General features: G+C 47.3%; 1 protein-coding gene across 1 annotated transcript in view; it reads right to left on the bottom strand.

Moving 5' to 3' along the window:
- The window catches only part of LOC136985265 (polycystin-1-like protein 1), a 109,501-nt gene that overhangs the window by 67,108 nt on the left and 15,877 nt on the right, over positions 1–26,516 (bottom strand). The window contains exons 3-11 of the mRNA XM_067282512.1: positions 25,804–25,905; positions 20,862–21,034; positions 14,048–14,200; positions 12,291–12,592; positions 10,302–10,388; positions 8,916–10,119; positions 5,373–5,495; positions 2,149–2,258; positions 794–891 (exon numbers count right to left, since the gene is read on the bottom strand). Coding sequence (XP_067138613.1) covers positions 794–891; positions 2,149–2,258; positions 5,373–5,495; positions 8,916–10,119; positions 10,302–10,388; positions 12,291–12,592; positions 14,048–14,200; positions 20,862–21,034; positions 25,804–25,905 — 2,352 coding nt within the window. The remainder of the gene's footprint in view (positions 1–793; positions 892–2,148; positions 2,259–5,372; positions 5,496–8,915; positions 10,120–10,301; positions 10,389–12,290; positions 12,593–14,047; positions 14,201–20,861; positions 21,035–25,803; positions 25,906–26,516) is intronic.

Raw genomic sequence — 26,516 nt, forward strand, 5'->3', positions numbered from 1 at the left:
CAATATGGGAACAGCCGCAAGTGTTTTATGCACCAGTAGACTTAGGGATCTTCATATTCTGACTATAACTAGAGGTTCTTATAGGTCCTGGAGGATCCATATATTCTCCTCCATACTCCGAAGATAACTAGAGGATCGGGATAGTGTTCTCTTGGGAAGATTAGAATATGTTCTTCTAATTAAACTCGGAGATCTTTACAGATCCTATAAATCCGTAGAACCCATAGATTTTAATTTTCTACGTTTAACATTTAAATAATCTTCGGAATAAGAGTCCTTTAGATGGATAAGGATTCTGTAACGAATCCTCCATTATCTTCATCATCAGAATACGGCATCATTATCATTAGAATACGACCATAACTAGATACATTAGATGATGATAATTAATGCATTGTAATCAGCGAAGATAATCTGGCATTAATAAGACGAAAGGATCTTTCTTTTTCTAGTTATTACCGAAATATGGGGAGATTTAGTATTTTCGCCCCCTCCCCCGTTCGCATCCGATAATGTCTACTCTATAGAAAGGGAAGCAATAAAGACGAAGTTTAAGCGAAAGAGATATTTTCTTACGTGGCTTGGCGTGACAACGTGGCACGTGGCCATCAGTGGTAAAGACGCGGCTAAAATCGCGTGAGGAGGGTCACGCAAGCCGGAGAAAAGGGAAGACTAATTGTTGTCCGGGAGAGACGGGAAATTCGCGTGACTAGACGAAAGCGAAGGTAGGATTACGACAAGAAAATATCGATCGATGCGGTTACAGAAAATACCTCTTATTTTTCTTTCTTACCTTTCTGGACCGGCAGTTGGCGAAAGAGTACGTTCGTCCGTCCATCCGTCTCCGGTATACGTGACGTCGATTCGTCGATACGGATCGGGTTCTAGATTCTAAAAATTGAAAAAAAGTGAGTGAGTGAGCGAGCCTGGAACGTTTTATATTTCGTTAACAGAGAGCCAATTCCTCCTCTGGTGGCGCAGTAAACCCGTTACTAACCGAAGAAAAACGGGTTTCGAACCGGGACGTTCGGCGATAGTCGGAAGTGTAGAACAGAACGAGTTTCGGGACGTGAAATAAACACCGGAACGAAGAAATCGTCCAGTTACTAACGAAGTTTACTCGGAAAAGAAATAATTTACTTAGAGGAGGTGTCAACGAGACTGGCTCCGGGCTATTATTTAAAAGACGGAGAGAGAGAGCGAAAGGCCACGTAGACTGATTCTTGCTTCCAATGTTTACATTGTTTTTTTCTTTGTCGTTTACACAGAAAACAGCCAAACCACTTCGTACGTGCGGCTTCCCGCGTAATTAGCAAAGTAATTTCCATCATCCTCGGCGTATACGAGCGGAAGAGCGGAGAACCTTCCTCCTCCCCACCCGGAATAAACAACGGGGGGAAAGGAGGGGGAGAGCTTGGTGTTGCTCGACCGTCGCCGGCGCAGTTGGACGAGAGTTTAAGAAGAGCGACTCCACCCAAACTATCTTTTCTTTCCGCGCCCGCTTTTTTTTCCGGGTGGAGTTAATACCTGACGTCGTCGTCAATTAATTTCCGAGTTGGGTGTTGTCCCAGCGAGTCCCAGAGGTCTTCTCGGAGCATCCGCCCAACGCAAATATGTAGAGCCGACGGCCCAAGCGCGTGGATGACGTCATCCGCACTTTTCTGCGGTGCGGAAGAGGCCCGATCGTCCACACGACCGCGTAGGAGGAAGAGGAGGAGGGGGGAGGAGAGTAAGCGGGGAGGAAAGCGGCGAGAGGAGGAAAAGGAGGAGGTGTCGAGTTTCGATATTTACGACGGGCGGAGGATCCGTTGGTCGGGAGATCGTAAAATGCGTCACTTCCGCCGCCGGTCGGACGTCCGAGGGACAATTAGGGCAACGGACACCTCTATTTACGAACGACAATTACCCGGCGGCTGGCTCCTTGTTAACCCCGCAGTTAGGAAGTCGGATAATAGGATGCCGCTCCGACCATAAATCACGCGCGGGACAATAGGCCGGCCGGAACCGGACAGAGCAGGCGTCCCGACGACATCTAGCGGCCGTTTCTCGGCCGCCATTACCATAACAAAGCGGAAAAGGGGGTTGGTACGATACCCGACCCCTCTCTGGGGAGGGGGTGGAGCCGCCGCACGTCATTTCCGCACTCACCTGTAAGGAAAAGTTGATCGGACGTCCTACTTCGACCACCGACGAGTGAAGAAGAGTAGGAATTCGGGTCTCGGGTTCTGGAATGCTTGCCTCCACCGTCACGGAAGAAACTGTTAAATACGTTTAAAAAAAAGAAAAAAGCTTTAAAACGTGATGCTGAAACCGGAAGCGAGAACCGGAAACGGAACCGAAACCGAATCATCTCCCCGGAAGTAGTTTCCTCCACGCGGCTAATTGGCGAATTGTCTGAAAGCAACTTCCGGAAGCGCGGAATTCCGCGCTTCCGGAATACAAATTGCGATTAGAGGACGAGAGATGCGGAATGCGAACGATTTCATTCGAAAATTTAATCTTTTATTCAATTATTTTTTCCAATATGGCCTCCCATTTCCGGTTTCTACGAAAGTAATGACAACTCTTTCGTCAACTTGCACGGGAAGAAAATAGTTCCCTTGATTCGGAACTATTTTCGGGCTCGAGACCTCACCCCGCACTTCGTCTCTTTCTTCAACGACAGACTCAATTACTCGCCAGTCGAAAATCGGGATTTATAACCCGGCTTCGGACCGCTTTCGATTAGTTCTGTCGGTCCAAATTAGTACGCGACCTCTCCACTCGGACCACCATTTGTCACCCTCGCAGACGGCGCCACTATCGTTTGTTCGGCCGGAAATTCCGGTTTTTCGCCAGCAGGTGGCCACCGGAAATTCGGAATCGCCGGTCCGAAAAAAGCCACCCGCCCGTAAAGCCCACGTGACCATCGCAACCCTCGTATCAACAGTATATTAAAAATTAATAAACGCGTGACGGATTCGTGAACTTTAACACGTCACGATACGTTATTGAAATAAGATTAAATTTACGTCATTCCCTACGTCACACATGCTTCGGTGTTTCGTCTTATTCGACGATTCGCGCGAATTTAAAGATCATTTCGCGATTCTTCCACAATCTTGGAGAAATTCGATATTCCAAGTGTTCATCCTAGGATGATGCAGTCGAGGATATGCGGAGAGTACCCTTCACGCGCAACTTCTACCGTTACATTTGAAGAAAGGGCCCTCTTCCACACCCACAAATTCACAGCGAAGAGTCGTTTGTAGAAGGGATTAGGATCCTATCCCCGATACGAATTTACACAATGGGTTCTGTTGTATTATTCTTTGTCGGACAGCTTTCCCATTGTAATTTTAGGAATAAATTAAAGGAACTGTATTTTATAAATCTCATCGGAATTTAGTAATATAATTTAAAGAATTACATGGCCAGACGAATTATATTATTCGTCACGGAACGGTCAGGAATCGATTGCAAATGGAAGTTCATCTGGCGATTAAAATGGAAGAGTCATAATCAACAACAATTTACCGATTTCAATTATTCGTAAACACTCAGTACACAACGTTACGTGGAAGAAAACACAGCAGAGCGCTCTTCGTCATCAACCTGCACCCTTCGAGTATAGTCTACGAGAAAATAATAGACCTACGACGTATTTAAACCCTTTTATTACTTTCCCGGTAGAGGAAAGAAAAAGAAAAAAACACAAGAAAGTAAGAACAACGGAGCGTCCACACCCACAAGTAAAAGAGCTTTCTATTGTTAAAAGAAGGAATTTAATTTCGGATAATCTCCACCTACAACCTGCAATTTGGTAGCTTTGTGTTACTCCTACGAAGTGCACCCGATTTTCAAAGATTGACGAGTTGTCCCGTTACACACGATAAACACAGTAAAAATTTCGTACAGGTCGTCTCGAAATCTCTCGTATTCTACGAGACTAACGGTAAAAAAAAAAGCGGTAAAATCGAAGGCGAGAAACATCGCATTTCGCGCCGTCGCGTCCGAACTCCCAGGCTATAATTACGGAGGGAAAGGGTGAGTGTAGGTAGCGACACACCTGCAGGAAGGCCCCCTTCTGCTTCCCGGGCCAACCGATCGACGTCACGAAGGGGAGTTGGAGGAAATAAAAAAAGAAAAGGAAAATTCCTCTCTCGCTATTCTCGCATCTCGGAACCCAGTGGCAAACGGGGGAAGGGAAGCGAGCGACTTGTTTGTCTTTCTCGCCAAATACTATTTCCGTCACGTGGGTCCCCGGAGAATCGCGGGAGACTCGACGCTTACCTATCGTTGGGTCGGCGCCATTGTGCCGGTCTTGGCAATTTTCTTTCCCCCTCGAAGCTGAGTAATAATAGCCATCCCCCTCGCTTCCATCCGACGAGAAGAATGTTTGCCCTTCTTTCTCGCAATCATTGATCGACGCGATCCTTTCTGTCCGGCAGAAAAGTATTGCTAAACCTCTAGTTTATCGCGTCGCTCCCCGACGGAGCAAATGTCGCGTGCGGGACTACGATTAAAACAAGGTATAACGTGGCTAGGTTCGGGATTAACGAGGAAAGGTTAAGAAATAAAAATCTCGCTGGCGATAGTAAATCGCGACGTCGCGAATGAGCTCGGCGTTCATCGGGCGGAAGACTGCCGTTTGGAAGTCCGACAGAATTAAAAGATATTAAAGGCGTGTTGAAATCTCCACGACGAATTTTTCGTGCGTTAATCTGTTACGCGAGACAACGTCCCCCGCACCGTTATCTGCATTTACGCTAAACGTGTCGAAGTATCGATCGCCATCGCATTCGTTATCGCTGTCGCAAGAAGAGGTGGCGAGTGTCGGCCGAAAAAAGTGAGGTACGGTACGTGGTACGAGATTTGGAGACGGCAATTTACTATTGTTAAGATTTTCGAGTCGGAAAGAAGCGTTGGAGTGAAACTGAGGGGGGATTAACGGGGGGGAGAGAGAAGACCTCAACAAGCAGTTGGCGTGTGGAAAACATGCACCTCGAGCCACGCGTGACGAGCCTGTCAAAACGAAGACGAGTCGAGAAAGCCCGCGAGCCAACGGGAGGGGGGTGAAGGGTATCATTCTTTGGTCGTACGTCGTCCGGAAGCCCGCGGGCACGGAAACCCAGCGGGGACTTAGAAAAGGGCGTAGTCGGCGGGCGAGCGCGTGGCGGGGTGGCGCTCCGATCGATCGTCGGGGAGAGTCGAGGCGGTCCAGGTGAGCGTGACAGGTGAGTCGGCTCGATGACAGGAGAAGCGTCGCGCTCCGCCGGTTTTATCGGGCGGTCCGTTTCCAGCCGATGGGTGGTCCCGATCCAGTTTTTCCCAACCCGGATGATGCGGGTATTCATCCGGACCACCCTTCTGATAATTAAAAGAAAGCTTACTCGCATTGACGACGGTCAGCTGCACGTGCCGGGTCCACTTCCAGTCCACTATAGGCAAGCTGGTGTATAGCGGTTGACAGCAGGGTGCCTTCCAGCGGTACAACAGCTTCTCGGTAGAAGAACCTATCCAGAAGAAAAAAAAAGAGAAGAGAGTAAGAGGGAGGGCAAACGATAGGGGTGGATATTATCGTCCCGATAAATATTCGGCGCAAATATTCCAATTACGTACGAAAGGGGGTCGTTTCGTGTAATAAAATTTGGCTATTATGAACAGATAGCGGGAGGAGGGATGTAGATTCGCCACAGAACATCTATTAAAAGCTCTCCGTGCATCCATCCTCGTCTCCCCCACTTTTTTCTTTTCCCTCCTGCCTTCACGTTTGGGCGAATCTTACATAACAACCCGTCAGTCTTCCTGCTCTCCTCCTCTTCTTTCGCGTGACTGCTATCAATTGACATTCGTGACGAGTCGGGCTCCGTTTCGTGACGTGCTAAAACTGCTCTGACACTCGACCGGACTCGTCACAAGTCGGCAAACGCCCGAAGGCGAAACTCCCGGCTTTACTCGTGTTATTTTTTTCTTCCTGTCACGGCCACTCGGCGCTCCCTCTATCCGTCTGTCAATCCGAAAAGTCAGGAGGGTCGACATCTCGTGACGTTAGGTAAGCGCGCGAAGTCGGTTCGTCACGATCCGTGCCATGCCTTTCGAGACGTCTCGGGATTAATTCGTGACAAGTCTCGATTATCTCGCGGTCAAACGAAGAGAGTGACGAAACAGCCGACATTTTCCTCTCTCGATCCCTCTACGATTCGATTAGAAAGCGTCATTAGTGTTAATTAGCTTGGCGAAATCCGATTACGGAAACACGTCGTTCTTCGTCGCGCCATATCGCGGCGCGGCGTTGCCATTGGCGCCGCGCCGCGAGAAGAGAAAATGGGAATAATTAAATCAGCGAAGGATGGTCTTTGACGCGACACGAGAGAACGCACGTCACGATCTTCGAGATAACATATTAAACACCTCTAATGTTAAAGTTTCCGTCACGCTTCTCTCCAACAAAAGAAAACCGGTATTAATAATTATCGCTAGGAAGACTTCACGCAACGCGTAACGTTTATCATCACACTCAACTTTCCGTGACGCTGGACCTCCGCAACCTCCGTTCTTAGTTAAAATTCCATTAACGTGGCGAGGAAACGAGAGATTTTTCTCGACGGGGGTGCGAACTTGGCAGGAGTAGAGGAAGAAATGGACGGAACCGAGGATTTACGGGACAATTCTCACCCGCGAGTGTCCATAGTTAACGATCGCGACAGTCGAAACACGTAGAACGGAAAGTTAAGTGTGTTTACGTTCGGGAGGGGAACTTTTACGCCTCCGTAACGTGATTCTAAACAATGTGGAAAGATTTTACTATCCCCCTTCCGGAACTTACTTTACGCGGATCGGGTGATAAGCAGTTATGTATGATAATTGCGTGTAAGGATCAGAAAGGGGGACGAGCACCCCACCTTACAGTTCGCCCTCTTCGTCGCCGATTAAAGATGGAAAAAAGAGCTAATAGCTCAATCGATTCTTCGAGTGTTTACGAAACACACCATCGATAAATTAGGGCGACAGGCGGGGGGTGTTCGCCCCCACCGGAGCGCTCCAAAGGATAGAGCGAGAGAATGATAGGTTAGTGCAGGGCCCGCCGGGGCGAGAGACATCGCGCCGCCATTTTCGCGGAAACTAGTTTCCACCTATTATTCACTTGCCTTACGTGGGCCCGCTTCCGTCTCCGGGCCCGCCCCCCGGGCGCCGCCACCGAAAACGAAGGTGGCCGAAACGAAATAAGGGGCAACTTACCGCTGCGGAGCAACAACCGGCGGTGGCCGGGTGACGAGCCGTTTTGTGAAGAGGAGGGAGAATGCGCGCGGCCTCCGCCATCGATCGGATGCGGTGCGCGTGCGCGCGGGGTGATGGATGGCCGGCGCGCCTAATTTCTCCCGTCAACTGTTGCGGCCGTCGGACGGTCGAAGACACCCCCCTCCTCCCGCTCGGACAGGCGATAACTTGTAGATACGTCGCCGAGTTAAGGTGGAATCGAGCAGACCGCGGATCGGATTCTAACGTTTTCGACCCGCACCGGCCCGACTATCGCGATCTAAGGGGAATAAAACGTCACGCGCCGAACGGCGTACGATGTTCCCAATCACGTGACGGGTGCCGCAGTCGGGTTCTCCGAGCGAAAGTGACTCCTTCGGTTCACAAGGCAAAGCTCTGAGGTCACCGGTAATTATCGTTGGTTCAACTTCGCTCCCCTTTCGTATTAACCCCGACGATGAGTAATAAAGTTCGAAGTTCAACGGGAAGAAGAAATTAAAATACCACCAATCGACCATTGGATAAGAAAAGAAACTTTTCTGAAAGGATGTGTACCCTTTACCTCCTCGCAATACCCTCCTGCTTACGTTACGTGTATATATTCGCTTATATTTATAAATTTCCATGACTATTCTGTGCAGGAAAGAATACGGTACAGTACCATAACGAACCATAACGATATCCATAGGGCTTACGAGCCCAACTCTCTTTTAATCAACGTAATGGTCGTAACGGAACGAGGACGCGGGATAATTCTCCCGCCATCTTCGCTCGTTCCTCCCCACCTCCTCGTTGCATATTTATGAACGACCCCCGCCGGGACCGCGCTTCCCTCTCTGTCCCGCTTTTGACACCAGTTAGTGGCGCATTTAACTGCCAGAGGAGGGGAAAGGGAAAGGAGAGGGTCGGGCGGGGAGAGGGAAGAAAATCCGAGAAGCACCCGGAAGTGAAGGTCGTGACAATCGAAGGAAGACTAACAAAAGTGGGAGGAAAATTATGGAAAATCTATATTAATGGATTTGCACCAGGTTTGAAAGGTTCTGTTGCGAACTCTTCCAGATAACCTCTACCGGTATAAGATAGATTGTACAGCTACGCCCTGCGTACCTCTTAATTCCGTCCCTGCCACCAAGAAACAATAAAGAAAACAGAATAACCCAGCCTGGAAGAACCTGTAACGTGCAGAAATAACAATATCCATCTTGAGTAAACCACCAAAAGACCCTATTTTCGTGCATGGCGTTTTGTTTCCTAGTTTTGATTGTCCTAATAGCAAACAAATGCATTAATAAAAGTTTGGTGAACGTCACAATGCATGTAGATTTTAGGTATTGTTTGTCTACTAGAGGGAGGATGAGAATCCGAACAGGCTGAAGAATATGAAATGTCCTCAGCCACCTTCCGTTTCAGTCTACAGTAGTAATTTTATAGGAGGGCTGAACAAGACTAGTGGCAAAAAGGAGAGAAGAAGTGCGATTTCGGGTGTTGTCGGGTCAAAATTACAGAGAGACAGTGACAATACTCCCGCCTGAACCCCAATTCACATTACGTAGTAACCTATCTTACGTTATTAACTGCGCGACCAGATTGGGGTCGCCAGCTATCCAACAATACACCGAATTGATTGTGGTTCGGCCATTTCGTCACTCTCGAATCTTAGAAATTAATTGTCTCACCTGGAATATCAACGCGGTAGGTGGCCGAGTCACGATATGCAGATTGTAGAAGGATGGCGGGGCGTAGATCTTCGGATAAGGGAGAACGAGTCCTCATTTCCACCCGCGTGCGATGTTCTCCCACGGGATTGGATAATGCCAGATCTAGAACGTGTCTTCCTGGAGAAGGTTCGGATCCGGTCAGCAAGAACCGTCCGCGTCCAACTCGAGCGACCACCCCTCCGTCGAAGGTAACGTTTAGGTGGCTGCCCTTCAGAACTAATACTTCGACTCGTAAGGGTCTCTTCGAAGAGGCGGGATCGTCCAGAGACACGTAGACACCGTGAATGGGTTCCACCATCGTTATCCTCCCTCCGGTCTTTTTGCGTCCCACCAGATTTCCCGCTTCCAGTTCGATCCTCTTGTTTCCCGCTTTGTAGAAAGTCCAGATGGCCCTGCAACCCCCGTGACCCTCCCATTTGTGCCAATCCGAGTGGGAACCCGTCGACCAGCCGCAGGTAACGTGGCTACCCCCTCCGATTACCGCAACTAGTCGAAAAGGTACCCCCGTAGGATAATAAGAACCGATTCCTCGAATGCTCAGACGTCGTACGGGGTCCTGAACTTTAACCTCGTGACGGAAGGTGACGTTTCCCACAGGATTTTTAGCCGTGGACTCCACCGTGTAGGTTCCCGCTCGCCGAATTCTCGGAGACCACTCGATCTTCCGATTCTTCGAGAACAGAACGGTGCGATTACTCTCCAGCAACCTCCAGTCCACTCCGATGTCACACAGGCTGCGGGTATTCAGGTGTAGAGCTAGTTTCAACGACGACCCGGTAGGAATTACACCTTTGCCCGACAAAGTTCCGTGGTCCAGTCTGTGGCACACCTTCAAAGCGCGAGCGGTTCGGGCTTCGATTCGAACCGTCCCGTCATCCACTAAGGCCAGGGGATGGAACTCTCCCTCCTCGTTGTAAGTGTGGTGGATTTCGGCCGACAGGCGACAACGTCGATCGTGACGTACGGAAACATCCCGGTCGTCGGCTCCCACTTGAAGCGTGTGACGTAACTGGGTGCCGTCGCCCGGTCGCAGCAACAGATGAGTGGCCACGTGGTGCGTGGTGAAGACGGTCAACAGGAACGTCACTCGACTGTCGGTGGGGTGACGATGTCCGTTCCGCGATCTCAGGACGGCGTCCGACATCCGATAGTCGACGGCCACCTGCCAAAAACACAGAGAAAATGAAAGTGAAAGGACGGAAGCGGTCGATTCGGCGGTGAGGACGACTCGGTTCCGAGTGGTATAGACAAAAAACAGCACCTGCCGGAAGTGTCGGACGCGACGGAACGACAGTCGCCGGCGCCGCCTTTCGAGGGAAAGATGACATGGCAGATAACACTCACCACAGAGATCGATCGATGGACCCATCCGTGCAGGTTGCTGACGTTGACAGAAACTCGATGTACTCCTTCCCGACCAAAGGTGTGTTCCTGCAAAAAAAACAAGAGAGTTTCGTAGTTGTAAAGGATTCTGGGACCGTACGTTCTTCCGAAACTAACCTCAAACAAATTTGCTAGGTCGATGCGATGCAGCAAGCACCCCACGCGCTAAGCGACTTTCCCGAAATAAACTCCTCGGAGAAGATAACAAAGGTCGACGATGTGGTCATCGCCACGTAGAAAGCAACGGATTTCAATATGGCGATGGAAAACAGATGCGATCGAGGAGGGTAAAGGGAAGCCAGATCGGGCGTACACCGGCTCGAGGTAATTAACGACGTCGGTAATTGTTTCGCCGGACGGAATTAATTAGCGGCTAGTTGCCGACGCCCTTGTAGGGCCCGCCCGCTCTTCCGAGAGGCCCTAACGGAAAGCACAATTCGGTCGATTGTTTTAATTACGGCCCTATTTTCTTCCAACTCCGTCGCCTGTTTCGCGGCGCGTGCGACGCGTCCGGAGGGAGAAGGAGGGAGACGAAGGTTAGAAAAGCCATCGCTTCCACCCTCCGCGTTACGTCGACCGAAATGCGAAGACGTCACAAAGAGTCTTTTGATCGCGGGACAAAAGACGTCGCTTCCGTCTCCGACCCGGTGCCAAAACAAACATCTCGTCGCGGGCGAGTCTCGGGGGCCCGGAAACAGTCGACAGAGGGAGCGACGAATCCACTGGGACTCTTCTTTTTCCTCTCCAAATATACGGCGCGCGCAAACCGTGACCGAGAAATGTAAATGCCGGCCCGCTCTTATCACACACTCTAGTGTTATCTTTCCGCTCCGGAAGAGCTTTAAGAACACCCCTCGCATCGCGCCTAACACAAGCGACAACGGGGAGTCCAGGTATGGGGGAACACACGCACGCAACACAAAGCTCAATTCGGTGGGTTTTTTTTTTTGGCATTTTACGACAGAGGGCCAATTCGTTCCTGTAATTTCGGTAACTACGACTGTACGAATTACACACGAGGTTTAAAACACGAGAAGATAGGAGCTTTTCTCGGAAAAGAATCTGTTGATCAGAAGCCAAATCCTTCGGAAAGTCTACTCTATAAAAACATACGGCATCGATCGAATTTAACTAGGAATTTCTTCGTAGGGGGGTCTTGGAAAAGTTTCCTCCTCGGTAGAGAATTCGAAAGGTCACGAACCTGATACAAAAGTTCCGGATGTCTTCTAAATATACTGTCAACTAAGCGGCCTGCGGAACACGGGTCCAAGTCCAAACTTATTATTTACCTTTCCCTTCCGTGCCCTGGCAGGTTTCGACGCAGCTGCTTTACTTCGACCCCGTATCCGGTCACGTGACCGTAACCGTAGCGACGAATTTCGCCAATCGGCGCCATGTTTTTACAACTGTTTCGACTTTGCTCTTCGACTACTCTAAGAAAACAATCCCTAGTCTACCTTCCTTGCTTGGCTTTAATGTACAATGCAGGTTGGAAGAGTAGCGTTTAAAGTAGAGGGTTTGAGAAACTGTCCTTCTCCAGGTTGGCGCGGAAAGTGACGTCTGATCGTTGGGAAAATTATCTGAATGAATAACCAAGTTACATACTTTCACGGTTCCGTTGGGTTTATAATGAGGCGCTCGGCACCCAAAAATGGGAACACGGAGTGAAGTCACAAAGAGTTTCTTGTCCAACCCGAAACGCGTAATCAGCATTCAACGCGTCATCTGTAAACGTTAATTAAATTGGGTGAACGAGTGTCTCCGAGACTAACCTCGGCGGTATATCTAAACACAAAGATCCATTAACGGTGTGTGTGTAGGGGTGATTTCTAACTCTTTCTGTCCTATTCCGGATTTCAAACCCGGCAAAGAGATCGATCAACGCCGGAAATCGCCCTATCGATTCACCCCGGAAACAGAAAGGGGAAAAAAATCATAAAAAGTACTCACCAAGACGCTCCTTCGAAGGGACAATCCGTATCCGCCGGGGACGGGCCCGCTCTCCCACGGGGCCGCTTCGTCCACGCGCCAAGAGAAAGTCGGATCGCATCCCGTCTCCACCGACGCCACCAGGCGCACTTTTCTTCCGGTGTACACGGTCACGTGACCCGGGGGAAGATGGGAAGGTACGCAGGTGGGCGTTTCCTTCACCTCGGGATGTAAGGTCACCTTCAGGCCGGACGGGATTGGCGGGGACACCGTCACTCGGCGTCGAGCGGACACCACGCCCTCTCCCGCGTCGACGACCACACCTGGAAGAGAAACGGAGAGGCAGGTGAGGAAGTGCGGACAGGTGCCGTTGTTTGCAGACACTCGTGTCGGCCCGTTCGAATTAACGAAAGAGCCTCTCGAGAGCGCCGCCGGTTCTCTAGCCGTGGGCAAACACGCGCCGTTTTAATAACGAGATAAAGCGCAACGGCAGATGGTCGCGCCGCCGTCGCAGCTGTCGACGTCACTCTAGACGCGGCCGGCCCGCGGGCTCGCACCCGCGCAAAGCTCCCTCCGCGCACACCCGACTCACCGCGAGGTGAGAGAGGGCGAGGGACCGGGCGCCGCCCCGGTCCGAGTAACACATATTAATTACTTGTCGAGTAATTAAAAGCGCGCCAACTGTCGGGGGAGGGCGCGAGCGGGAGGGAGAAGCGGGGCATCGCTTGTGTAAACACGGAGTGGAGAGGAAAGTGCACTTAGAGTGGCAGCCGAGCTTTAACGAGATTTGCCCGCTTCCTCGCTACTCGTATATTTATTAAATTTTTCGCCCGTCCATTTTGACTCTAGTATTAAATTTTTGTTCGCCCGACCCGTGGGTCGATTTTCCACCCGTTTCTCCACCTTTAGGATCGAACGGGGCGCGCATTCTCGCTCCCACTCAAATACTACTGCGGACCGAAAGGGGGACAAAGGTCGATTCGGAAAGTAAGTGGGCGGCCGGGGACCACTTCCGTCCGGAAACAAATTATCATAAAGCCACCAGTGTTGCCAACCGCAGCCGTTAAAAGTAATTAAGGTAATTAGTACGACGAACAATTCGGTTTCCGGTACAGTGGTCGAGATTTAAAATTGTATGCAAGGAACGTAACTACATAACATGTTTACGAAGGGTGACCGAGAATACGTTTTGGAATAGGACTTTAGTGAAAACGTTACACCAAAATACTAGCGTAACGTTGTTCGTTAGCGTGTACTTTACGAGTATGTAAGGATATATATAAATCGTATTTATTTATACAACTTATAGAAAGGTTACACACTAGAGACGTTGACCTGTGACATTTTTAGCGGTGTTGTTTTATTCATACGTTATTATACCCAACCCCTATATTACGAAACAATGACACAACCGGAAAGACGAAACAATGCTTCTTTACAGATGAAAATATTCTGTAATGGATTCTCAATTGTTCGTAACAGATTTTCGACACTTTTCGGGAGCCGCGTAGTCTTCCTGCTAAAAGAAACACGAGTTAACAGGCCGACAACGCACCACACCGTACATAAAGAAGAGAGATAAATGCCAATAGTATTTTCTCAAACACAACCCACCCTTACATAAGCAGAGTTCACAATACCGGACCCGTGACAATGTTCGAGTTGTATGACGGAATATTGCCCATTAGTTGCTTCACTTAATCTATCCCGTGGTGCAACTGGAATCATATCTTGGGGGGTCGAAATAAAAGCGCGCGAATGTGTCAAATCCAACTCACCTATCGCGTACGTCCCCGGAGAGGTCATCTTCACGGTCCAAGCCAAGCCGGAAAGTCCCTTTTCGGTTACCTCTACGATTTCTCTAGCCGAGCACCGTTCGTCCATCTCCCAAGTGACGAAGAGACGAAGTCGAACCCCCTCCGAGGCCAGATCTGTAAGAGTAAAGCAAGAGTTAATTGGAGTGGTAACCTCCCGGTCCGGCCCGATGGCATGGGTGTTCGGCGGGCCCGACCGCAACGAAACAACAATGGAGCTATCGACCGCCGGAGGGTAGACGAAGGGGAAAGGAGAAAAAGAAGAGCCACCGGATAGCTGGGGTGGGAGCAGACTAGAGATAGTGAAGAGAGAGTGAGGCGTCTGGCCGCCGTCCATTGTGTCCGCGCCCACTTATCTGCGCGGACGATATCATCGGCATTCGGTGGTCGGATGCCGGAATCCGGAACTATCCCTTCTCGGGCGGGAACGGGCCGTGACTGGCCCAATCCTATCTCCCTTTCTAGAACCGCTGCCTCCCCCAAACCTTTCCTTTTCAAGACTCTCCAGTTCGATTCTATTGAAAGCGAAGTTTTCGAAATTTTACGTTATAAATCTAAATTGGTGGCAAAGTAAACAAATGCCGTATACGAAAAAAGTACAGAGAGCGCAAAAAACAAAAAAGGCTGGCGCATCGCGGGCGACGTCGCGCGGCAGCGCGGCACGAGTAATGGAAGTTTCTTGTACGGACTGCGGGTGTCCGCGGTTTAATGATTCGGCGAGGCCACGCTCGGCCGTTTCGGCCCGAAGGCGGCGGCGGGTGGGCCCCTCCTTCCGGGATCCGACGCTCTCCGACCGCCCGCGGGTTTCCGTCGAAAGGCGGCGCCACCCGCGGCCCGAAAGTAGTATTTTCGCGTCGTTCGGAAAAGCGCAAAACCATCGGAAAAGGGGGCAAACGATTGATGGAAACACCCGCCGCATCCGTATACTCCAAGCTGTTAACAATTCGACTTAAAAGTGTATCCTCTGCACCCGCCGAATTTGCTCTCGTTCCTAGGCGGCGCTGTGCGGCTGTCAAGCCGCACAGCGCCGCCTAGGAACGACAGCAAGTAAATTCCAGTTTCCGCGACGATTTCTGTAAAGCGCCCTCTGCACAAAAGTGTTAAAAAATTTGTTCCATAAATTTGATTCTCAAAAAATTCAAAATGCATTTGAAGAATCTACTTTTTTTTTACTTGGCAGGAAATTAACTACGAAAAATGTGAATAATAAATATTTAATTGCAATTAAAAATACATTAATGTATATGCAAAACAGACGAAGATATATATATATATAAGTTTTTAGTTTTGTGGGTGAAATAAAATGCCTGGAATCAAAAGTCGAATTTATATATATAATTGTTTAATTTACCAGTAAAATAATATCAATTTATAATCAAGTATAAGACTTTGAATTGCTATTTTTTAACACGAAATTTCAAAAACCCGGCAATTAAACTTTATAACATTTAACACGTTAAACTAATCAAAAATTTATAGTAACAATAACGTGAAATAAAAGTTTTATTAGGTGTACAGCTACAAAATTACAATTGACGAATGAGTGCTTTGTCGTTTTTTTATTTCGAAGAAAACGTTATTGTACGGCACGTTACATAATGGTGCCCGATAAAAATAATAATTTAATTTAATTTTAGAATATTATGGGAAAAAATATCGGCCTGAAGCGGGGACGAATCCGCAACTCTTAACGTTACAAATAATACCGGAAAAATTTAATTCGAATTCGGTCAAGATTGCAAAGTGTAGCATCCATTTTATATAATTATTTAAATATAAATTTTAAGGAAACTTCTTGATATTGTTTCGTAAATAAATTACTAAGCAAATTTTTTACATTTTTATCGGTCGATTATCTACACTGTTTATTTATCATATAAATATAACTTAAATTATTAATACGAGAAGGCAGTACTAGGATGATCTTGACTTAAAACAAAATGGCGATCGTGCGTCACGAATCTTATTCATTTCACGCAGAGTGGGAAAGAAAGTAAAGAATAATAGAGATACCAAGTTTTCCGGTCGACATCAACGCATTAAAATGTATTGTATCCGTCGGGAATCGGGGTTCGAATATGACCCACTCTCTCGATTTTTCGTGTTTAATTCGGAATCCGAATGCTGTTTTCCAACTCGACCGGCCTTTTACAAATCAGAATAGTCGATAAAGGTAACATTGAGGTTAGACATACAACCCACATTGCGTTAGTGTATCGTGTCCAAAATGTAATCCAAACACAATTTTGGGGCATCTCTCCCATCGGTCGCATTTATTTGCGTTGTAAGAATCGAAAAACATCTAGATTTTTCTATTTGATTTGCTTCTAAGAACCGGTTATCCGAGTTTTGTAGATGGACTCGATAAATCGATAAATTATGTTCCACAGACGGACAAAAAAATGCGTTTTGACCCCGGATGAGATCCGAACCCACATCCTTCGAATGTTCTAAAAGTGAATGAATTTATCCCGGTTCGAATTCCGTTTTAACTCTCGCGAGTGAGCACTTTCAGCGTTCAGTTAGTAGACAAAAAGGAAAAAACAATCACTAAACGTGCCATTAATGATTATTTTATGGTAGAAAATTTGCGATTCACACACATACGTTGTATTCCACGCAGCACGAGTGATGCGTATCGTATCCTGTTCAACAGATATGGAACACAATCGTCTAATGGTGACATCGGAAACGCGTAAACAAACATTTGACAAAAACTGGTAACATAAGACGGCTCCAAATGGACAACAGAAACAACAAATTAAAATTTTCTTAAAGAAACGGCCAATACAGGGTAAGAACACGCACACTCGTTACCCAGCAGACGATTCGGGGATGGAAGAGTTGAGATTCCCCCCAAAGGGATTACCGACTCCGGGCGCCGGCCGACGGAGGAGGAGGAAGAGGAGGAGGGGAAGGGAGGAAGCGGTCCGGAGGTCGTCCGTACGTGACGACACAATCGAAGAGAAATTCTGCCGATAAAGCCGGACGGACGGACAATAGCCGGCCGATCGATGGCCGGACGACGCCCATCCGCGGTCCGGTCGGGCGGCGGGCGACGGGGGTCTTCCTCCCTCCTCTATTGGCCCGCACTCCGCTCCCAGACGATAACACTCGGAAAAAAATGTACTTTATTCGAGAGCCTTGCGTTAAGTAAATCACGGGCGCACACCTATCCGAAAAATGCAAAGGAAGCATCGTCGTTCTTCGCCGACCCAACCGAACCGACCCTCCTCTTTTTCTTAACCGAACTTACGTGAAGAACACGGATCCTATTTACGAATTTGCACGTATCAGCTTAATAGAGCAAAGTTAAACCAGTCTGTGTTAGTGGCAACACTTGGGTTTTTCCATTCGCCCCGGGATATTCCTTTCTCCCACACTTTGGTAAACAATAAAATCATGCTTACGCTTACTAATTAATACGATGCCGAGCCCTGCATAAACCGTAATAAAGTGAATAATACAAATGCAAACAATCAAACAGTCGTTTAACTCCGTCACAAAAAGATCATTTACGTCACAGTATATTCGCCATCCCCCCTTCCAGTAACCGCCTAATGTAATTGAAAACGTATCCAACGCCGAATTTTCCAACTTGTCCCCCAGTAACAGAAGGCCGTCTACTCGCTAAAGAGGGTTTTTGTACCCGGTTTTTCACCCCTTTTGTACATAATTTTATATTTTACTCCATAACAATGAGACCGGGTTTTGAAACAGAATAGAAATAATTTATTAACACGGCAGAGGTGTCGAAAGACGGGTGACGAGGACACGCCCTTTTTCGTGTTGGCACAAAAGAGAAGCCAACAGACGGCCATATTTTCTAAACGTCGTATACATTTATTATGTTTTTCATACGACAAAACACTACATTTTACATAAGTTTAAAATATTTTTGTACGCTAGAAGATAATCTGATTGTGTAAAATATAAGCCAAGTATCGCCCGAGATTCGAGATTAGAACGAACGGAGAACAATAAAAAGTTAATTAACAATGTTAACGCGAAAGAGTTTTTACGTGAAAATTTGTGTAATAAAGTTTACTTTACTTGACTTAATTAATTAATTAATTAAGTCAAGGTAATTGTCAAGTTATATATTCCTTTAAAAGTACACCCTTTATAAGTTTATCTCCGTCCGTCGTTATTTTTCGATCCCGTCCATCGTTAAAAATTGTCATTTTTAGAAAAACCTCTCGTGATGACTTACAAACACACCAGCCGTTATTTAGTACCGTTACCAAGGAAATGAATCTCTCTATACGACTGCATTTGTCATGATTCCGAATGACGTGGGTTCGTATCTGATGAGCGGATCCGAACCCACGCCTTTCGGGGATGACCTACAATGGCCGTAATTCATTGGTTCGATCGATCTCGAAACGAATTTAAAAGATAATTCGAACTTATTACGGAACGAACGAATTAGTTAATTACTTAATTAACATTTATTAATACAATTAAATATTTATTAATTAATCCACTAATCGATTCGAGTCTCTCCAAAGTTCATTTAATTTGTCGACTTCTTTTTTTTAATACTTTCTTCACGATAATTGTTGTTACGAGGAGAATGTCGTCTCCTTTTGTAAAAAAATCGATGTAAAGGTTTTGATTGATATGTATCTTATTGACGTAATATCCGTCTCGTGTGTATAAGTCCGAATGTTCTCGTGTGTTTATCCATATCCGTATATGTACTGTACAGTACAATGAATATGTCTATATTTGTACATGTCTGTTTTTGTACGCATCTGGCTATGTTGGCCACTGTTAATTACTCTTGTTCACGACAAAAGTGGTTTAGACACCAGTAAAGGCTGGCATACGAGCCTAAATTTATACCCGACATTACAACCCAACGGTATAAGTCTATCTACCGTTCGTAAAAGCTCCTACGATTGGACTCGTTTATGCACAGTACAGTACGTCGTAGCTAACGTAAATAAACAGGGACACCTATACATAACTTATATCCCTGTTTCCAAAGATACTATGCCCTTAAATAGCCACCTACAGTACAGTACCTGCATACATCTGTTAGTATGTGTCCTCGTGTATATCAGTGTATTTGTTCGTCTTCACGTATGTCTCTCTGTATCTATGTATATATATATATATATACAATGCGTCTGAGGTATCTGTCAATATCTGTGATCAATTAACGTTTTTAAACAAATGAAAGGATTTCTATACAAAAATGGCGCTTTCTTTTGAATAAATCCAACGATTTTGGCAGAAAAAGTACACCAAAAAAAGGAAATTAGGAACACTTACATAGTGTTTTTCGTCCGGATAACACTATGTAAGTGTTAAAATAAATAAAAATTCATCACGAACAATCCTCCCGCATCGCGTACGCCCGCAGTTGTGTGTGTTAATACAAATAACACCAGGCCTACAATAATCGTACATATTAGATTACAAGTGAGTGCGTAGTTTTTGTATGCGTGTAATGTGCCTAATTGTAATTCTCTAATCACAATCTGTTACGTCGAAGGTCTAAATACTTTCCAGTTTGAACTTTTTAATGGAGGGAGTTGCTTCTTCCCTGATAGCTCCGGTTACTAAAGATAATCCTCGGTTATTCCACAAATCCGCTTATAAGCGGGTTCGGATGTGTCGAAGAGTTTACAGGGATATTTATTTAAAGACTTTAAACTCGTATATATCTCGATTATCTTAATCCGATTCTGACCAGAAAATTAGTGTAGTATTTATTTGACGAATCGACTTTCGGGTATCGAGTAACAGGGTTTAAAAGTAGAGGTTAGTAGAACTCGAGACGTCATTTGCGAAGTGAGTCACATTTTATGTAATTAAGTCACGAAAAAGTATTTTACGTATGTGTTATTTCGAGGTTTACTTAATGTCTTTTGACCTACGGAATGGCATTTCCTATAATTTAGACGACAAGTACTTATCAAAGGGCGTGGGTTCGGTTCCCAACAGGAACTAAACACGTTTTTTTTTTCGTCTGAATTGTAATTTATTTCTTTTGGTGAATCGTAAAAAACGTTGGCAGTACCTTAGATTCACGCTTGCGGGTATTATTATTTGTTTGTTAATAGAGCAGGCATTCTATTGTCGTAAGTACAGTACCTAAAAAGGCATGAAGTATTATTAAAATAAAAGAAATTATAACGATTTGAAAGGCGGATCCAAGATGGAGTCGTAGGAAGAATAAATTCTTGGCACGGGTCGTAACCGAACAGAAAAATCGACAAAACGATAACAAAGGGGATCAAACGAAACATCCTCGTGTTAGCTGCGAGTCGACTACTTAATAAATTGTTAGCTGACAGTTAATAATATTTTATTTAAGCATCGTGCGGTATGATGGAAACTCGAATCATCAATCGTTACGTCGGACGTCTCGTCACTCTGCGGGACAAAAATGGTGTTTCTAAAAGCCGTACGACGGCAACCCTTCTTCCATTGCTCTTAAGGGTGGAGTCGCGAAGAAAGTTTCGTGTTTTAAAATGTTATTTACGTATGTAAAACGAAATAAAACCCCGTTAACGCTCGAGTGACAGCCATAATAGAAGGTGAAAATATAATCGATCGTCGACACAACCGTAAATTGTTCCCAGGTGTTAACCAATTTCGAAATGTAGTGAAAAATACGGTCTTAGAAGATGGTGTTTCCAATTACGTGTGTGTGTGACTTAGAATTTAGTACGATGGTAAATACTATAAAACTAAGGATGAGAGTAGGTCTTTCGGGAGGAAAGAACCCATTTCTACTAGAAAAACTGTCGGAAACAATACTCACCCTTTTCTGATCCGGTTAGTTCCAATTGTACTTTGACTGTCAGCCCTTCTCCGGCATAAGTGGGCCCGGGCCGGATTTCCAATATGGCGGGGCCCAGTTTCGGTCCATCCACCAAATACACACTCCAAGCTTTTCCTGCCAAGGGATCATCGTTACAACGAGCTCCACCCGATCTGCCAAGAATAAATATGTGTTAGAAATTCGTGTTAAACTTCTTCGACTCGGAAGGGATGACCAGAACGGGTGAAAAGTCTTCCAGACGGAATAAACGCACCGAAAACTGCTCAACTTCTTTGTATAAAAGAGAGAGAAACGATCCAAAATCCTCCCGCCCGTATCGAGGATGATCAAAGAAGACGAGATCGAGGAAAGCCGCGGGTCTTGCAAAATCGTGGGTTTCGAGAATCCACAAAAAGTGAGCCTGGGGCCCGGAAAACTTACCGTCCACTCAAAATAGTAAGGAGGAAAAATAGGAGAAGCAACGCCAAAGGCCAAGTCGATGGACAGGTGGATGCCAAGTCGAGAAGAAAGGTGAAGCGCCAGGTGCTCGACCGGAAAAAATGGGGGTGGGAAGACCAGAGACAAGAGACAGACAGCGATTGAAGAAGGAAAAAAAAACAAACCGGAAATCTGCGTTCCCGTTGGCTTTCGACCCCCCTTTTTTTATATATATACATCGCTCGATAAGTGGATAAATCCATTGTTCTTATCGAACGATAAATTCGGTATTCAAATAATTGCGAATAAATCAATTTCTTTATATACGTACGATACGTAACAATCATTTCCAAAAACCATAACCACATTTGGTTTCATTTAAAGAATATATTATTAAATCTATTCTTGACCTGGCCACCAGAGGGCTAAAGTCAGTTTTCGGTATGACGTAAAAGACGTTGAAAAATTCAATTATTAACGGAAACCAAATCTCGCAATAATAACGCGTTATTAACGTTTCAAGTACGCCCTCTGGTGACCGGGTCGGAGTTACTTTTCCGGGGTAAAAACCCCTAATTTTTTTTTTTTTTTTTTTTGTTTACGTAAACAATTGGCTTTTATTTCTCTCGTATATTATTATTATTGCAGGCTAAAGAAATACTGCGTTTTCCTTTCGATTTATTTTCGTACGTGCCTATATTAATCATTGGCTTGTAAAATACAATAATAAAAGTTGACCGTAGCGAAATCTGAATAGACTTTTAAAATGCATTCTTCTAAACGTTCGCCATTATATCTTTTTATTTTTATTTTTAAACTAACCAATTACAGATTGCGTTTTAAGTCATTTGAGACCCGTTATTTGAAATTTAATTATTTTTGCTGTTCCCGATTGGATCGCTCTGATTTATTGGACGAGCCGGAAACTATTCCGGACACTTTTTTAAACTTTTTTTCTACAATTGAACCGGGTACATTTTTTTGTTTACTTACACAAAAAAAACACTCGGAAAAAGTGATTAATTCTGGAATATCGAAAATTAAACTCGATTTTTACACGGGAGCATTTTTTAACGAAGGTGCCAGACGGTATCAATAAACTACACACCCCAGAATAGCGATTCCCGGACGAGGTTATCAATTATAAAAGGTTAATTATTTTTTCGGACGGCGTTAAAACAACAAATCTATTCAAATAGTTGGAAAAGAAAGAATATTCTCTACGATATATTCTTTAGAGACCCGTAAAAACCGTCTAGGAAAGAGACGAACCAAAGGATCGTCGCAGGTCCTAATCCATTCTCCGCTTTCCCCTCTCGGCCATTACGCATTTATTATTCGGCGATTTTCACTTTCTCGGTTTTTTTTTTCCGCTCGAAATTTCCGACTTCTTCCGGTCGATAACCTAGTAAAACCGTTACGGGACGGAAATGCTTCAACTTACGGTTTTCGCTCCAGCTCTTTCCCGGTTAAGGGGCAATTTTCGGAACCGAATTTTTCTCCGCGACGTTGTTCGGACCGGATTTATTTATTTATTTGCTTATTTATTTTCCTCGAAATTGGTCGGAGGATATATTCGATCCCTCGTGATTCGGGTTCGATTTACGTCATTTGTTCGAAACGGACAAACGACCGGCGATTGTCTAAAATCGTCGACGGTGGCCGAGACGAAGGAGTTGGCGCGCCGAGAAAACCAATGCGTTACAATTCGAATTAATTAAAAGGAAGCGGTCGGCTGGAGGGAGGGAGGGAGAGCGCTCGGAGAAGACAAGAAACGAAAAGAGAAAGTCGGAGGGAAACGGAAAAATCCGGCAACGACGGAAAATCGAATCTTTTTTGTTCTGGCTGCAGTCGAGCGAAAACGGCGGTCGCGGTCGAAGTCGATATCCTCCCTCCTCGCGACGGGCCGAACTGTTGCGCGAAGAGGGAAGCGCCCAGCGGCGGAAGAAAAGTTTCGGCCCGCGCCACGCGAAACGAACGTCCGAGCAAAAGGACGGAAGGACCGGAAAACGGTCCGACCGCCGCGAGGTGGCGCCGCCCCGCAAATTTTCGCGCCTCTTGGCACGCGCTCCCTCGTCTTACGTAAGCCGTCTTCTCCCGAAATAAAATCTACGAAACGCCCCCGAAGAGAGGCGGGTCGGGAATCACCGGGAACTGGAGCCCGGGGCCGGGGAGGGCCGCTGGAGTGGCAGGAAAGGAGGAAGAACGAGCGCGGAGCGAAAGGCGAACGACACTTACCGATGGCCATCGCCGCCGTTGTCTGGTGACCGGCGCGAGAGGCGTCCGGGCTTTTCTTCTCCTCCTCGGCCCACTGCGCGCGCAAGCGCCGAAGGGTCGAGTCTGCGCCCTGCTTCCACCACGTGACCGTTCGGCGCGGCGGCAGATGCGCCGGCGGCGGCGGACGTTTCGTTCCCATCCTTAATCTCGACGTCGACGGCGACCGGAAACGACAGGTTAACCTCGACCCTCCGCCTTTTCGTCTTCTCCGTCGGACGATACCGAAAGCCAAAGTCGCAGTCCCGGCGCTCTTTCTCCTCTCCGCCACCGACACCTCCCGCGGAGCCGAAGGGAGGGAAGGAAGAGGGTGGCGCTGAGGAGGAGGCGGGCCGTCGCTCCCGTCCACCTGCCAGCCGCGTGGTGGCGCGCAACAGCTGTGTCGGCCGGTCTGGAGGAGCGGCAGGCCGGAGCCTCCTCCGTCACGTGACAGCGGCATTGCGGATGGTGACGGTGGGGAGGAGGGGAGAAATTGGACGACTGCCGACGGTCGACGATCGTCGCGTTCCGTCCGCAGTCGCAATTCGCGAAATGTCGAGGTCCCGACGGGGGTAAACGCCCGATCTTCCTCCCGAACATCATTTTTCTTCCACTTTGTACCGTCTTATTCGTCCGAGTTCGAACCGCCGAACATCCTCCCACCCAACCCAATCGACCAGAAACACTTCCCTCTGTTCTTAACAATGTGTAAGACACGAAATAAAGATTAGTTGCCAACGATACTCGGAACACACACCGTACTTTATTACTTTCGACTTTGGCAACGCATTCGAGTTCCGATCCTCGTCCTCTTCACGTACATAGATTTGTGGCGCGAGAAAACAGCAATTCCAGACGAGATCACAATTCAAAAAACACCAGCGAGTCTTCATTTTCCCTCCTCGTAACAAACAGGATAGGAACTTTAACAGAGAATCTCGACTGGAACAATTATTTCAAACGACCATTCTCGCCGACTGCGTCGCGCCCCCTTGGATCAAAAATAAACAGACGGGGGAAAATCCCCCGTCCGTGTTTAATTCCCCTAGAAACGGGAGAGATCGGGCCGGAAAGGAAGAGATAAGAGACGCCCGCACCTGTTAAGTCGGACGGGGTCGATTAACGCGGGGAGGAGAGAGTGTCTTCTCTCGACTCGTATTTTACTTTAAGGGTGCATAACCATTCTTTTATTGCGAAATTCCAGAGTGACAGCCGTGACGTCGACATCGATCGTCACGCTCTCTCCGGTTTAGGCCGGCGGGCGCCGCTTTTCGGCTTCGTGACGGCCCGCGGCCCGCGGCCGAGCCGGCGAGGACCGAAAAGTGGAACGGCAGACCGCGCGCCGAGGGCCCCGGGGCAGACACCTGCCGCTCTTCCGCCCCGCCATTGTTAAGCCGCGGTCGTGTCACGCGTGCCGTCACGAATTAGGCGCGACCCGCGCCGCTCTTCTATTTCGTAGGTTAGATTTATGGCGGCGCGGCCTGCTTCCGACCGAACGCGTCGTCGACCTTTGACCGCGAGGAAGGTCGGCCAGCGTCCGAACGGCGCGCCGAACCGACGCGCCGCCGCGCGGCGTCGGATCGGCTTCCTTACCAATTTGTAGGAAGAGACGACGAGGACGATGGCGCTCCGGAAACGAAGGAACCCGTGTTGGTCCCTACCGTCTTTACATCCGAATAAGGTCCTTCTAGAACTTGGGAGATAGCGCCAAGGGGCCGGAAGGAAGGGGGTGGAAAGGGGTTCGGAAAGGTGAGAGACTCTCGAACCGAAGGGAGATAAAGTGGAGGAAGAAATGTTGTTAACATTAATCGTTAGCGCCGCTATCGCTCCTTAAACGACGGACACAATGGAGACTCGACGCGATTCACTAACCTCCATCAATCAATCGGCCTCTTTTTGTCTTCCCTTTGTTCTCGCCACTAACCGTCGGCCCCGGGCTCTTCCTCCTTCCTACCCCCTCCGCCCGAACACTTGTTGCCTCGCGCGCATATTTTTCCGGACCACTTCCGGCGGGGAAAGAAGTCTCCGACTCCCCCCACAAAGGTGTCGAATTTCGCGAATCGAAGACCGGTTCGGTTGGCGCGCCACGCCGATCGACGGGGAGTCTGGGAAAAGACCAGATGCCGCCGAGTGGCTCCATCCCGAACGGTGGGAGACCTACCGAGCGGTCTAGAGGTGTGCCGAATTTGACCCACCCCGCAATACAACGCGTAGTTTCCGACCCCCGAAGCGAAAGAAATAATATACTCACTGGCTACACTCTAGGTCCACCTCGGGTTCCGTTAACTCTTCTTCTTCCACTGTTCGTCGGCATCGACACTCCTTGGGCTCCCTCCATCCGGCCCACCGACTCCTGAAACGACAAAATTTGACACTTGTAACCATTATTTTCCCACTGTTTGAGGGTAAACACTAGGAGTAACTTCTGTTAAAGCGAGACCCAATTTATACACCTTCCTCACAGGTGACCATCCTTTGTTTCTCGAGTACGCGTGGGGTCTTCCTCTTGTTCGGTGGTGTTTACCAATAGTTACTCTACAAACCGATAGCGAAATACATTTGTTACGGTTAAACAGTTCGAACCGAATTCTACTTTAAAGTTATATGCGTAACGAGTATCAAATAATTCGTACTTTTATAGATTTTTCTACAACAAAGATTAAACATTATCTCTACCACGAGGCCCTATAAATGTCGATAATCTATAAAAAGGGGGTGGAATCGATAGCAGAAACGAGACTGTAACAAAAATAAAACCAAAAATCCGTATGTATAACTATTGTTACTGCAGCGATGATACGATCAAACTGTAACGCGCAGTAAAAAATCCACGTGTGTGGGGTCTTGTGTGACGCATGATTCCTGTAGGACGTTACTATATTCCTACTAAGTAGTGACGTGTTCGTCACTACTTAAGTTACTCGCTTCAAACGGGTATAGGAATCGATACTTATGCTACGAGAC

This window comes from Centruroides vittatus, unplaced genomic scaffold, assembly GCF_030686945.1.
Source record: "Centruroides vittatus isolate TY-2023 unplaced genomic scaffold, ASM3068694v2 contig_957, whole genome shotgun sequence".
Lineage (NCBI taxonomy): Eukaryota > Metazoa > Arthropoda > Arachnida > Scorpiones > Buthidae > Centruroides > Centruroides vittatus.